Consider the following 17,349-nt stretch of genomic DNA (forward strand, 5'->3'; position numbering starts at 1 on the left):
GCGGACACACATACAGGAGGAGGAGACATGAATACAAGATGGCGGACACACATACAGGAGGAGGAGACATGAATACAAGATGGCGGACACATATATACAGGAGGAGGAGACATGAATACAAGATGGCGGACACATATACAGGAGGAGGAGACATGAATACAAGATGGCGGACACATATATACAGGAGGAGGAGACATGAATACAAGATGGCGGACACATATACAGGAGGAGGAGACATGAATACAAGATGGCGGACACATATATATACAGGAGGAGGAGACATGAATACAAGATGGCGGACACATATATATACAGGAGGAGGAGACATGAATACAAGATGGCGGACACATATATATACAGGAGGAGGAGACATGAATACAAGATGGCGGACACTCACACAGCTCACACTTCAGCCCATGCTTCTTCCCGATCTTGTTGATCCTGACGAGTGGGGTGTCTCCGATCTTCTGCAGGACACTCGGGAGGATGGATGGACTGGGGTTGCTGGAAGAGACGGGATCCTTTAGTGGGGGGGGGCACAAGGTTTAGGGAGCAGACATGGGGGGGTGATACTTACAGGGGCACGTGTCGATGCGGGGACTCCACTGGTGACTTTCCCAGTTGCCATGTGCACTTACTGGGGAGGTCGGGGCGGATCCACTTGCGCTCAGCGTTCACACTGCCGTTGGTCACATGATTGTCAGCGAGGTGAGGACAGGAGACAGAATCCGATACTGGAGGGACAGACGGCATGGTGACCTGAGGAGAAACGGGGGGTCACACAGCGGACCCTCAGAGTTACCAGACCCCCAAGAGAAGGGGCTGCTGGGGCCACATACAGAGATGACCGATCACTACAGGTGAGTGTGCACTACATGTATCAGGGGCCACATACAGAGATGACCGATCAGTACAGGTGAGTGTGCACTACATGTATCAGGGGGCCACATACAATACAGAGATGACCGATCAGTACAGGTGAGTGTGCACTACATGTATCAGGGGCCACATACAGAGATGACCGATCACTACAGGTGAGTGTGCACTACATGTATCAGGGGCCACATACAGAGATGACCGATCACTACAGGTGAGTGTGCACTACATGTATCAGGGGCCACATACAATACAGAGATGACCGATCACTACAGGTGAGTGTGCACTACATGTATCAGGGGCCACATACAATACAGAGATGACCGATCAGTACAGGTGAGTGTGCACTACATGTATCAGGGGCCACATACAGAGATGACCGATCAGTACAGGTGAGTGTGCACTACATGTATCAGGGGCCACATACAGAGATGACCGATCAGTACAGGTGAGTGTGCACTACATGTATCAGGGGCCACATACAATACAGAGATGACCGATCAGTACAGGTGAGTGTGCACTACATGTATCAGGGGCCACATACAATACAGAGATGACCGATCACTACAGGTGAGTGTGCACTACATGTATCAGGGGCCACATACAATACAGAGATGACCGATCAGTACAGGTGAGTGTGCACTACATGTATCAGGGGCCACATACAATACAGAGATGACCGATCACTACAGGTGAGTGTGCACTACATGTATCAGGGGCCACATACAATACAGAGATGACCGATCACTACAGGTGAGTGTGCACTACATGTATCAGGGGGCCACATACAATACAGAGATGACTGATCAGTACAGGTGAGTGTGCACTACATGTATCAGGGGCCACATACAGAGATGACCGATCAGTACAGGTGAGTGTGCACTACATGTATCAGGGGCCACATACAATACAGAGATGACCGATCACTACAGGTGAGTGTGCACTACATGTATCAGGGGGCCACATACAATACAGAGATGACTGATCAGTACAGGTGAGTGTGCACTACATGTATCAGGGGCCACATACAATACAGAGATGACCGATCACTACAGGTGAGTGTGCACTACATGTATCAGGGGCCACATACAGAGATGACCGATCAGTACAGGTGAGTGTGCACTACATGTATCAGGGGCCACATACAATACAGAGATGACCGATCACTACAGGTGAGTGTGCACTACATGTATCAGGGGCCACATACAGAGATGACCGATCAGTACAGGTGAGTGTGCACTACATGTATCAGGGGCCACACACTCCATACAGAGATGACCGATCACTACAGGTGAGTGTGCACTACATGTATCAGGGGCCACATACAGAGATGACCGATCAGTACAGGTGAGTGTGCACTACATGTATCAGGGGCCACATACAGAGATGACCGATCAGTACAGGTGAGTGTGCACTACATGTATCAGGGGCCACATACAATACAGAGATGACCGATCACTACAGGTGAGTGTGCACTACATGTATCAGGGGCCACATACAGAGATGACCGATCAGTACAGGTGAGTGTGCACTACATGTATCAGGGGCCACATACAGAGATGACCGATCAGTACAGGTGAGTGTGCACTACATGTATCAGGGGCCACATACAATACAGAGATGACCGATCAGTACAGGTGAGTGTGCACTACATGTATCAGGGGCCACATACAGAGATGACCGATCAGTACAGGTGAGTGTGCACTACATGTATCAGGGGCCACATACAATACAGAGATGACCGATCACTACAGGTGAGTGTGCACTACATGTATCAGGGGCCATATACAATACAGAGATGACCGATCACTACAGGTGAGTGTGCACTACATGTATCAGGGGCCACATACAGAGATGACCGATCAGTACAGGTGAGTGTGCACTACATGTATCAGGGGCCACATACAATACAGAGATGACCGATCAGTACAGGTGAGTGTGCACTACATGTATCAGGGGCCACATACAATACAGAGATGACCGATCACTACAGGTGAGTGTGCACTACATGTATCAGGGGGCCACATACAATACAGAGATGACCGATCAGTACAGGTGAGTGTGCACTACATGTATCAGGGGCCACATACAGAGATGACCGATCACTACAGGTGAGTGTGCACTACATGTATCAGGGGGCCACATACAATACAGAGATGACCGATCACTACAGGTGAGTGTGCACTACATGTATCAGGGGCCACATACAATACAGAGATGACCGATCAGTACAGGTGAGTGTGCACTACATGTATCAGGGGCCACATACAGAGATGACCGATCACTACAGGTGAGTGTGCACTACATGTATCAGGGGCCACATACAATACAGAGATGACCGATCAGTACAGGTGAGTGTGCACTACATGTATCAGGGGCCACATACAGAGATGACCGATCAGTACAGGTGAGTGTGCACTACATGTATCAGGGGCCACACACTCCATACAGAGATGACCGATCACTACAGGTGAGTGTGCACTACATGTATCAGGGGCCACATACAGAGATGACCGATCAGTACAGGTGAGTGTGCACTACATGTATCAGGGGCCACATACAGAGATGACCGATCAGTACAGGTGAGTGTGCACTACATGTATCAGGGGCCACATACAATACAGAGATGACCGATCACTACAGGTGAGTGTGCACTACATGTATCAGGGGCCACATACAGAGATGACCGATCAGTACAGGTGAGTGTGCACTACATGTATCAGGGGCCACATACAGAGATGACCGATCAGTACAGGTGAGTGTGCACTACATGTATCAGGGGCCACATACAATACAGAGATGACCGATCAGTACAGGTGAGTGTGCACTACATGTATCAGGGGCCACATACAGAGATGACCGATCACTACAGGTGAGTGTGCACTACATGTATCAGGGGCCACATACAGAGATGACCGATCAGTACAGGTGAGTGTGCACTACATGTATCAGGGGCCACATACAGAGATGACCGATCAGTACAGGTGAGTGTGCACTACATGTATCAGGGGCCACATACAGAGATGACCGATCAGTACAGGTGAGTGTGCACTACATGTATCAGGGGCCACATACAGAGATGACCGATCAGTACAGGTGAGTGTGCACTACATGTATCAGGGGCCACATACAATACAGAGATGACCGATCACTACAGGTGAGTGTGCACTACATGTATCAGGGGGCCACATACAATACAGAGATGACCGATCAGTACAGGTGAGTGTGCACTACATGTATCAGGGGCCACATACAGAGATGACCGATCACTACAGGTGAGTGTGCACTACATGTATCAGGGGGCCACATACAATACAGAGATGACCGATCACTACAGGTGAGTGTGCACTACATGTATCAGGGGCCATATACAATACAGAGATGACCGATCACTACAGGTGAGTGTGCACTACATGTATCAGGGGCCACATACAATACAGAGATGACCGATCACTACAGGTGAGTGTGCACTACATGTATCAGGGGCCACATACAATACAGAGATGACCGATCAGTACAGGTGAGTGTGCACTACATGTATCAGGGGCCACATACAATACAGAGATGACCGATCAGTACAGGTGAGTGTGCACTACATGTATCAGGGGCCACATACAATACAGAGATGACCGATCAGTACAGGTGAGTGTGCACTACATGTATCAGGGGCCACACACTCCATACAGAGATGACTGATCAGTACAGGTGAGTGTGCACTACATGTATCAGGGGCCACATACAATACAGAGATGACCGATCACTACAGGTGAGTGTGCACTACATGCATCAGGGGCCACACACTCCATAAAGAGATGACCGATCAGTACAGGTGAGTGTGCACTACATGTATCAGGGGCCACATACAATACAGAGATGACCGATCACTACAGGTGAGTGTGCACTACATGTATCAGGGGCCACACACTCCATACAGAGATGACCGATCACTACAGGTGAGTGTGCACTACATGTATCAGGGGCCACATACAATACAGAGATGACCGATCACTACAGGTGAGTGTGCACTACATGTATCAGGGGCCACATACAATACAGAGATGACCGATCAGTACAGGTGAGTGTGCACTACATGTATCAGGGGGCCACATACAGAGATGACCGATCAGTACAGGTGAGTGTGCACTACATGTATCAGGGGGCCACACTCCATACAGAGATGACCGATCAGTACAGGTGAGTGTGCACTACATGTATCAGGGGCCACATACAGAGATGACCGATCACTACAGGTGAGTGTGCACTACATGTATCAGGGGCCACATACAATACAGAGATGACCGATCAGTACAGGTGAGTGTGCACTACATGTATCAGGGGCCACATACAATACAGAGATGACCGATCAGTACAGGTGAGTGTGCACTACATGTATCAGGGGGCCACACACTCCATACAGAGATGACCGATCAGTACAGGTGAGTGTGCACTACATGTATCAGGGGCCACATACAGAGATGACCGATCACTACAGGTGAGTGTGCACTACATGTATCAGGGGCCACATACAATACAGAGATGACCGATCAGTACAGGTGAGTGTGCACTACATGTATCAGGGGGCCACACTCCATACAGAGATGACCGATCAGTAGAGGTGAGTGTGCACTACATGTATCCTCCATATATACACACCAGTAATATATTACAGAGGGATCTCCTCCCATGTGTCCTCCATATACACCAGTAATATATTACAGAGGGATCTCCTCCCATATATACACCAGTAATATATTACAGAGGGATCTCCTCCCATGTATACACCAGTAATATATTACAGAGGGATCTCCTCCCATGTATCCTCCATATATACACCAGTAATATATTACAGAGGGATCTCCTCCCATGTATCCTCCATATACACCAGTAATATATTACAGAGGGATCTCCTCCCATATATACACCAGTAATATATTACAGAGGGATCTCCTCCCATATATACACCAGTAATATATTACAGAGGGATCTCCTCCCATGTATCCTCCATATACACCAGTAATATATTACAGAGGGATCTCCTCCCATGTATCCACCATATATACACCAGTAATATATTACAGAGGGATCTCCTCCCATGTATCCTCCATATATATACCAGTAATATATTACAGAGGGATCTCCTCCCATATATACACCAGTAATATATTACAGAGGGATCTCCTCCCATGTATCCTCCATATACACCAGTAATATATTACAGAGGGATCTCCTCCCATGTATCCACCATATATACACCAGTAATATTACAGAGGGATCTCCTCCCATGTATCCACCATATATACACCAGTAATATATTACAGAGGGATCTCCTCCCATGTATCCTCCATATATACACCAGTAATATATTACAGAGGGATCTCCTCCCATGTATCCTCCATATATACACCAGTAATATATTACAGAGGGATCTCCTCCCATATATACACCAGTAATATATTACAGAGGGATCTCCTCCCATGTATCCTCCATATATACACCAGTAATATATTACAGAGGGATCTCCTCCCATGTATCCTCCATATACACCAGTAATATATTACAGAGGGATCTCCTCCCATGTATCGTCCATATACACCAGTAATATATTACAGAGGCATCTCCTCCCATGTATCCTCCATATACACCAGTAATATATTACAGAGGGATCTCCTCCCATTGTATTCCCTCCATATACACCAGTAATATATTACAGAGGGATCTCCTCCCATATATACACCAGTAATATATTACAGAGGGATCTCCTCCCATATATACACCAGTAATATATTACAGAGGGATCTCCTCCCATATATACACCAGTAATATATTACAGAGGGATCTCCTCCCATGTATCCTCCATATACACCAGTAATATATTACAGAGGGATCTCCTCCCATGTATCCTCCATATACACCAGTAATATATTACAGAGGGATCTCCTCCCATGTATCCTCCATATATACACCAGTAATATATTACAGAGGGATCTCCTCCCATATATACACCAGTAATATATTACAGAGGGATCTCCTCCCATGTATTCTCCATATACACCAGTAATATATTACAGAGGGATCTCCTCCCATGTATCCTCCATATATACACCAGTAATATATTACAGAGGGATCTCCTCCCATATATACACCAGTAATATATTACAGAGGGATCTCCTCCCATGTATCCTCCATATACACCAGTAATATATTACAGAGGGATCTCCTCCCATGTATCCTCCATATATACACCAGTAATATATTACAGAGGGATCTCCTCCCATATATACACCAGTAATATATTACAGAGGGATCTCCTCCCATGTATCCTCCATATACACCAGTAATATATTACAGAGGGATCTCCTCCCATGTATCCTCCATATACACCAGTAATATATTAGAGGGATATCCTCCCATGTATCCACCAGTAATATATTACAGAGGGATCTCCTCCCATGTATCCACCATATATACACCAGTAATATATTACAGAAGGATCTCCTTCCATGTATCCTCCATATACACCAGTAATATATTACAGAGGGATCTCCTCCATGTATCCTCCATATATACACCAGTAATATATTACAGAGGGATCTCCTCCCATGTATCCACCAGTTATACACCAGTAATATATTACAGAGGGATCTCCTCCCATGTATCCTCCATATACACCAGTAATATATTACAGAGGGATCTCCTCCCATATATACACCAGTAATATATTACAGAGGGATCTCCTCCCATGTATCCTCCATATACACCAGTAATATATTACAGAGGGATCTCCTCCCATGTATCCACCATATATACACCAGTAATATATTACAGAGGGATCTCCTCCCATGTATCCTCCATATATATACCAGTAATATATTACAGAGGGATCTCCTCCCATATATACACCAGTAATATATTACAGAGGGATCTCCTCCCATGTATCCACCATATATACACCAGTAATATATTACAGAGGCATCTCCTCCCATGTATCCTCCATATACACCAGTAATATATTACAGAGGGATCTCCTCCCATGTATCCACCATATATACACCAGTAATATATTACAGAGGGATCTCCTCCCATGTATCCTCCATATATACACCAGTAATATATTACAGAGGGATCTCCTCCCATGTATCCTCCATATACACCAGTAATATATTACAGAGGGATCTCCTCCCATGTATCGTCCATATACACCAGTAATATATTACAGAGGGATCTCCTCCCATATATACACCAGTAATATATTACAGAGGGATCTCCTCCCATATATACACCAGTAATATATTACAGAGGGATCTCCTCCCATGTATCCTCCATATACACCAGTAATATATTACAGAGGGATCTCCTCCCATGTATCCTCCATGCATACACCAGTAATATATTACAGAGGGATCTCCTCCCATATATACACCAGTAATATATTACAGAGGGATCTCCTCCCATGTATCCTCCATATACACCAGTAATATATTACAGAGGGATCTCCTCCCATGTATCCTCCATATACACCAGTAATATATTACAGAGGGATCTCCTCCCCATGTATCCTCCATATATACACCAGTAATATATTACAGAGGGATCTCCTCCCATATATACACCAGTAATATATTACAGAGGGATCTCCTCCCATGTATTCTCCATATATACACCAGTAATATATTACAGAGGGATCTCCTCCCATGTATCCTCCATATATACACCAGTAATATATTACAGAGGGATCTCCTCCCATATATACACCAGTAATATATTACAGAGGGATCTCCTCCCATGTATCCTCCATATACACCAGTAATATATTACAGAGGGATCTCCTCCCATGTATCCTCCATATACACCAGTAATATATTAGAGGGATATCCTCCCATGTATCCACCAGTAATATATTACAGAGGGATCTCCTCCCATGTATCCACCATATATACACCAGTAATATATTACAGAGGGATCTCCTCCCATGTATCCACCATATATACACCAGTAATATATTACAGAGGGATCTCCTCCCATGTATCCACCATATATACACCAGTAATATATTACAGAGGGATCTCCTCCCATGTATCCACCATATATACACCAGTAATATATTACAGAGGGATCTCCTCCCATGTATCCTCCATATATACACCAGTAATATATTACAGAGGGATCTCCTCCCATGTATCCACCATATATACACCAGTAATATATTACAGAGGGATCTCCTCCCATGTATCCACCATATATACACCAGTAATATATTACAGAGGGATCTCCTCCCATGTATCCTCCATATATACACCAGTAATATATTACAGAGGGATCTCCTCCCATGTGTCCTCCATATATACACCAGTAATATATTACAGAGGGATCTCCTCCCATGTATCCTCCATATACACCAGTAATATATTACAGAGGGATCTCCTCCCATGTATCCTCCATATACACCAGTAATATATTACAGAGGGATCTCCTCCCATGTATCCTCCATGCATACACCAGTAATATATTACAGAGGGATCTCCTCCCATGTATCCTCCATATACACCAGTAATATATTACAGAGGGATCTCCTCCCATGTATCCTCCATATATACACCAGTAATATATTACAGAGGGATCTCCTCCCATGTATCCTCCATATATACACTAGTAATATATTACAGAGGGATCTCCTCCCATGTATCCACCAGTAATATATTACAGAGGGATCTCCTCCCATGTATCCACCATATATACACCAGTAATATATTACAGAGGGATCTCCTCCCATGTATCCACCATATATACACTAGTAATATATTACAGAGGGATCTCCTCCCATCTGTACACCAGTAATATATTACAGAGGGATCTCCCATGTATCCACCATATATACACCAATAATATATTACAGAAGGATCTCCTCCCATGTATCCTCCATATACACCAGTAATATATTACAGAGGGATCTCCTCCCATGTATCCACCATATATACACCAGTAATATATTACAGAGGGATCTCCTACCATGTATCCTCCATATATACACCAGTAATATATTACAGAGGGATCTCCTCCCATGTAATCCTCCATATATACACCAGTAATATATTACAGAGGGATCTCCTCCCATGTATCCTCCATATACACCAGTAATATATTACAGAAGGATCTCCTCCCATGTACCCTCCATATACACCAGTAATATATTACAGAGGGATCTCCTCCCATGTATCCACCATATATACACCAGTAATATATTACAGAGGGATCTCCTCCCATGTGTCCTCCATATACACCAGTAATATATTACAGAGGGATCTCCTCCCATGTATCCACCATATATACACACCAGTAATATATTACAGAGGGATCTCCTCCCATGTATCCACCATATACACCAGTAATATATTACAGAGGGATCTCCTCCATATATACACCAGTAATATATTACAGAGGGATCTCCTCCCATGTATCCTCCATATACACCAGTAATATATTACAGAGGGATCTCCTCCCATGTATCCTCCATATATACACCAGTAATATATTACAGAGGGATCTCCTCCCATGTATCCACCATATATACACCAGTTATATATTACAGAAGGATCTCCTCCCATGTATCCACCATATATACACACCAGTAATATATTACAGAGGGATCTCCTCCATATATACACCAGTAATATATTACAGAGGGATCTCCTCCCATGTATCCTCCATATACACCAGTAATATATTACAGAGGGATCTTTTCCCATGTATCCTCCATATACACCAGTAATATATTACAGAGGGATCTCCTCCCATATATACACCAGTAATATATTACAGAGGGATCTCCTCCCATGTATCCTCCATATACACCAGTAATATATTACAGAGGGATCTCCTCCCATGTATCCTCCATATACACCAGTAATATATTACAGAGGGATCTCCTCCATGTATCCTCCATATACACCAGTAATATATTACAGAGGGATCTCCTCCCATGTATCCTCCATATACACCAGTAATATATTACAGAGGGATCTCCTCCCATGTATCCTCCATATACACCAGTAATATATTACAGAGGGATCTCCTCCCATGTATCCTCCATATACACCAGTAATATATTACAGAGGGATCTCCTCCCATATATACACCAGTAATATATTACAGAGGGATCTCCTCCCATGTATCCTCCATATACACAAGTAATATATTACAGAGGGATCTCCTCCCATGTATCCACCATATATACACCAGTAATATATTACAGAGGGATCTCCTACCATGTATCCTCCATATATACACCAGTAATATATTACAGAGGGATCTCCTCCCATGTATCCTCCATATACACCAGTAATATATTACAGAGGGATCTCCTCCCATGTATCCTCCATATATACACCAGTAATATATTACAGAGGGATCTCCTCCCATGTATCCACCATATATACACCAGTAATATATTACAGAGGGATCTCCTCCCATGTATCCTCCATATACACCAGTAATATATTACAGAGGGATCTCCTCCCATGTATCCTCCATATATACACCAGTAATATATTACAGAGGGATCTCCTCCCATGTATCCTCCATATATACACCAGTAATATATTACAGAGGGATCTCCTCCCATATATACACCATATATACACTAGTAATATATTACAGAGGGATCTCCTCCCATGTATCCACCATATATACACACCAGTAATATATTACAGAGGGATCTCCTCCCATATATACACCAGTAATATATTACAGAGGGATCTCCTCCCATGTATTCTCCATATACACCAGTAATATATTACAGAAGGATCGCCTCCCATGTATCCACCATATATACACACCAGTAATATATTACAGAGGGATCTCCTCCCATATATACACCATATATACACACCAGTAATATATTACAGAGGGATCTCCTCCCATATATACACCATATATACACCAGTAATATATTACAGAGGGATCTCCTCCCATGTATCCACCAGTAATCTATTACAGAGGGATCTCCTCCCATGTATCCACCATATATACACTAGTAATATATTACAGAGGGATCTCCTCCCATCTATACACCAGTAATATATTACAGAAGGATCTCCTCCCATGTATCCTCCATATACACCAGTAATATATTACAGAGGGATCTCCTCCCATGTATCCACCATATATACACCAGTAATATATTACAGAGGGATCTCCTACCATGTATCCTCCATATATACACCAGTAATATATTACAGAGGGATCTCCTCCCATGTATCCTCCATATATACACCAGTAATATATTACAGAAGGATCTCCTCCCATGTATCCTCCATATACACCAGTAATATATTACAGAGGGATCTCCTCCCATGTATCCTCCATATACACCAGTAATATATTACAGAGGGATCTCCTCCCATATATACACCAGTAATATATTACAGAGGGATCTCCTCCCATGTATTCTCCATATATACACCAGTAATATATTACAGAGGGATCTCCTCCCATATATACACCAGTAATATATTACAGAGGGATCTCCTCCCATATACACCAGTAATATATTACAGAGGATCTCCTCCCATGTATCCACCATATATACACTAGTAATATATTACAGAGGGATATCCTCCCATGTATCCCACCAGTAATATATTACAGAGGGATCTCCTCCCATGTATCCACCATATATACACCAGTAATATATTACAGAGGGATCTCCTCCCATGTATCCACCATATATACACCAGTAATATATTACAGAGGGATCTCCTCCCATGTATCCTCCATGTATACACCAGTAATATATTACAGAGGGATCTCCTCCCATGTATCCTCCATGTATACACCAGTAATATATTACAGAGGGATCTCCTCCCATGTATCCACCATATATACACCAGTAATATATTACAGAGGGATCTCCTCCCATATATACACCAGTAATATATTACAGAGGGATCTCCTCCCATGTATCCTCCATATATACACCAGTAATATATTACAGAGGGATCTCCTCCCATGTATCCTCCATATATACACCAGTAATATATTACAGAGGGATCTCCTCCCATGTATCCTCCATATACACCAGTAATATATTACAGAGGGATCTCCTCCCATGTATCCTCCATATACACCAGTAATATATTACAGAGGGATCTCCTCCCATGTATCCTCCATATACACCAGTAATATATTACAGAGGGATCTCCTCCCATGTATCCACCATATATACACCAGTAATATATTACAGAGGGATCTCCTCCCATGTATCCTCCATATACACCAGTAATATATTACAGAGGGATCTCCTCCCATGTATCCTCCATATACACCAGTAATATATTACAGAGGGATCTCCTCCCATGTATCCTCCATATACACCAGTAATATATTACAGAGGGATCTCCTCCCATGTATCCTCCATATATACACCAGTAATATATTACAGAGGGATCTCCTCCCATGTATCCACCATATATACACCAGTAATATATTACAGAGGCATCTCCTCCCATGTATCCTCCATATACACCAGTAATATATTACAGAGGCATCTCCTCCCATGTATCCACCATATATACACCAGTAATATATTACAGAGGCATCTCCTCCCATGTATCCTCCATATACACCAGTAATATATTACAGAGGGATCTCCTCCCATGTATCCTCCATATATACACCAGTAATATATTACAGAGGATCTCCTCCCATGTATCCACCATATATACACCAGTAATATATTACAGAGGCATCTCCTCCCATGTATCCTCCATATACACCAGTAATATATTACAGAGGCATCTCCTCCCATGTATCCTCCATATATACACCAGTAATATATTACAGAGGGATCTCCTCCCATGTATCCACCATATATACACCAGTAATATATTACAGAGGGATCTCCTCCCATGTATCCTCCATATACACCAGTAATATATTACAGAGGCATCTCCTCCCATGTATCCTCCATATACACCAGTAATATATTACAGAGGGATCTCCTCCCATGTATCCTCCATATACACCAGTAATATATTACAGAGGGATCTCCTCCCATGTATCCTCCATATATACACACCAGTAATATATTACAGAGGGATCTCCTCCCATCTATACACCAGTAATATATTACAGAGGGATCTCCTCCCATCTATACACCAGTAATATATTACAGAGGGATCTCCTCCCATGTATCCTCCATATACACCAGTAATATATTACAGAGGGATCTCCTCCCATGTATCCTCCATATACACCAGTAATATATTACAGAGGGATCTCCTCCCATGTATCCTCCATATACACCAGTAATATATTACAGAGGGATCTCCTCCCATGTATCCTCCATATACACCAGTAATATATTACAGAGGGATCTCCTCCCATGTATCCTCCATATACACCAGTAATATATTACAGAGGGATCTCCTCCCATGTATCCACCATATATACACCAGTAATATATTACAGAGGGATCTCCTCCCATGTATCCTCCATATACACCAGTAATATATTACAGAGGGATCTCCTCCCATGTATCCTCCATATCCCCTGTATATACTTGACACACCCGAGTGTAATTACAACACCTGGGGCAGGTACACGGAGAGAGAAAGAGAGAGAGCAACACCTGACACCATGTAATCGTGACTCATCACAACTAGGAGCACGCTGATCCTCCAGGACTGGAAACAGAAGCGTGCACCAAGGCTACACCTCTAGGACCAGACGCAGAGGAGTGCCCCCCGAAGACCCCCCGCCACCTCTAGGACCAGATGCAGAGAAGTGCCCCCAGAAGACCCCCCCCCCCCCCACACACCTCTAGGACTAGACACCAGAAGACCCCCCCCCCCCCACCTCTAGGACCAGATGCAGAGAAGTGCCCCCAAGAAGACCCCGACACAGAGAAGTGCCCCCCACCTCTAGAACTAGACACCAGAAGACCCCCCCCCCCCCACCTCTTGGACCAGACGCTGAGGAGTGCCCCCCAGAAGACCCTCCACCTCTGGCCCTTCCCCTGTAGGAGCTGTACCAGGTTTAGTGGTCACACACACACACACACACACACACACCCCTCGGGGCCCCTTCCCCTGTACCCGGGTCAGTCAGACACACACCTCGGGGCCCCTTCCCCTGTACCCGGGTCAGTCAGTCAGTCACACACCTCGGGGCCCCTTCCCCTGTACCCAGGTCAGTCAGTCACACACCTCGGGGCCCCTTGCCCTGTACCCGGGTCAGTCAGTCACACACCTCGGGGCCCCTTGCCCTGTACCCGGGTCAGTCACACACCTCGGGGCCCCTTGCCCTGTACCCGGGTCAGTCACACACCTCGGGGCCCCTTGCCCTGTACCCGGGTCAGTCACACACCTCGGGGCCCCTTGCCCTGTACCCGGGTCAGTCACACACCTCGGGGCCCCTTGCCCTGTACCCGGGTCAGTCACACACCTCGGGGCCCCTTGCCCTGTACCCGGGTCAGTCACACACCTCGGGGCCCCTTGCCCTGTACCCGGGTCAGTCACACACCTCGGGGCCCCTTGCCCTGTACCCGGGTCAGTCACACACCTCGGGGCCCCTTGCCCTGTACCCGGGTCAGTCACACACCTCGGGGCCCCTTGCCCTGTACCCGGGTCAGTCACACACCTCGGGGCCCCTTGCCCTGTATCCGGGTCAATCACACACCTTGGGGCCCCTTGCCCTGTATCCGGGTCAGACACACACCTCGGGGCCCCTTGCCCTGTACCCGGGTCAGTCACACACCTCGGGGCCCCTTCCCCTGTATCCGGGTCAGTCACACACACACACATCGGGGCCCCTTGCCCTGTATCCGGGTCAGTCACACACACACATCGGGGCCCCTTGCCCTGTATCCGGGTCAGTCACACACCTCGGGGCCCCTTGCCCTGTACCCAGGCCAGTCACACACCTCGGGGCCCCTTGCCCTGTACCCAGGTCAGTCACACACCTCGGGGCCCCTTCCCCTGTATCCGGGTCAATCACACACCTTGGGGCCCCTTGCCCTGTATCCGGGTCAGACACACACCTCGGGGCCCCTTCCCCTGTATCCGGGTCAGTCACACACACACATCGGGGCCCCTTCCCCTGTATCCGGGTCAGTCACACACACATCGGGGCCCCTTCCCCTGTACCCGGGTCAGTCACACACACACACATCGGGGCCCCTTGCCCTGTATCCGGGTCAGTCACACACACACACATCGGGGCCCTTGCCTTGTATCCGGGTCAGTCACACACATTGGGGCCCCTTCCCCTGTACCCGGGTCAGTCACACACATTGGGGCCCCTTCCCCTGTATCCGGGTCAGTCACACACACATCGGGGCCCCTTCCCCTGTACCCGGGTCAGTCACACACACACACACACACACACACATCGGGGCCCCTTCCCCTGTACCCGGGTCAGTCACACACATCGGGGCCCCTTGCCCTGTATCCGGGTCAGTCACACACCTCGGGGCCCCTTCCCCTGTATCCGGGTCAGTCACACACCTCGGGGCCCCTTCCCCTGTACCCGGGTCAGTCACACACCTCGGGGCCCCTTCCCCTGTACCCGGGTCAGTCACACACCTCGGGGCCCCTTCCCCTGTACCCGGGTCAGTCACACACATCGGGGCCCCTTCCCCTGTACCCGGGTCAGTCACACACATCGGGGCCCCTTCCCCTGTACCCGGGTCAGTCACACACATCGGGGCCCCGGGATCCTCACCTGGATGTGGCTTAGCTTGGAGACACCTGGTCCAGACTACAGCAGCTGCTCAGAGTGGAGCTGTCACACACTCCCACACGACTGGTCCAGGGCCACCATGCTCTCTTCTTATTGGTCACACGGGAGGCGGCGGTCAATTAGGCGAGTGGTGATTGGTCAGAGTCTTGGTAACAAGAATAGTCACGTGGTGATACGGCAGAGAATGCCCACCTGTGGGGCGAGCGTGGGGGATGATGCAATTGGGTGACACCAAGCGGTCTTAGGTGTCCCTGACTTGGTGCCCTCAATGGGGAACGCCGCACAGACCCCTGCGTTTATACCCCCCTCCCCCTTTTCTCTCATGATTAGAGACTATTCCATCTTGGACCGTCCGGACGTCGATGAAGAAGAGGATTAACGCCCCTCTGCTTCCCCTACCTCCCCGTACATTTGCTCAGTAGTTTGACCCTGTGATCTGCACTCCCCCCCCCCCCCCCATTGTTCCCACACCCCTCCCCGATCACAGACTGTAATATGTTGTTGCTTTTTGTATCTCTGATATTGATGGAGCGGAGTGTTAGTGTAGCATGTGGTACGGTGTATAGGGAACCTGTGCTGTATATTGTACTATCATAGAATGACAAATAAAGCTCTTTCTACAGCATGATGTCCTCCTCCTGCTGCAGGGAGCTGAGGGGTTAACTGATAGGTGGGCGGGGTTAGAGAGGAGGTGGGCTGTTTGCTATTTCAGGAGCTCCCTCCCCCTCCTCACACTGA

General features: G+C 46.4%; 1 protein-coding gene across 2 annotated transcripts in view; it reads right to left on the reverse strand.

Moving 5' to 3' along the window:
• Positions 1-17,066, reverse strand: part of LOC130325823 (cystathionine beta-synthase-like) — a gene marked incomplete at its 5' end in the record, with an annotated part of 65,061 nt that extends 47,995 nt beyond the window's left edge. For both annotated transcript variants that reach the window (XM_056553331.1, XM_056553330.1), the window contains 3 exon segments: positions 398-504; positions 578-759; positions 16,594-17,066. In XM_056553331.1, the coding sequence (XP_056409306.1) occupies positions 398-504; positions 578-753 (283 nt within the window).
• Between the last annotated feature and the right edge of the window lie 283 nt (positions 17,067-17,349).

This window comes from Hyla sarda, unplaced genomic scaffold (genome assembly GCF_029499605.1).
Source record: "Hyla sarda isolate aHylSar1 unplaced genomic scaffold, aHylSar1.hap1 scaffold_276, whole genome shotgun sequence".
Lineage (NCBI taxonomy): Eukaryota > Metazoa > Chordata > Amphibia > Anura > Hylidae > Hyla > Hyla sarda.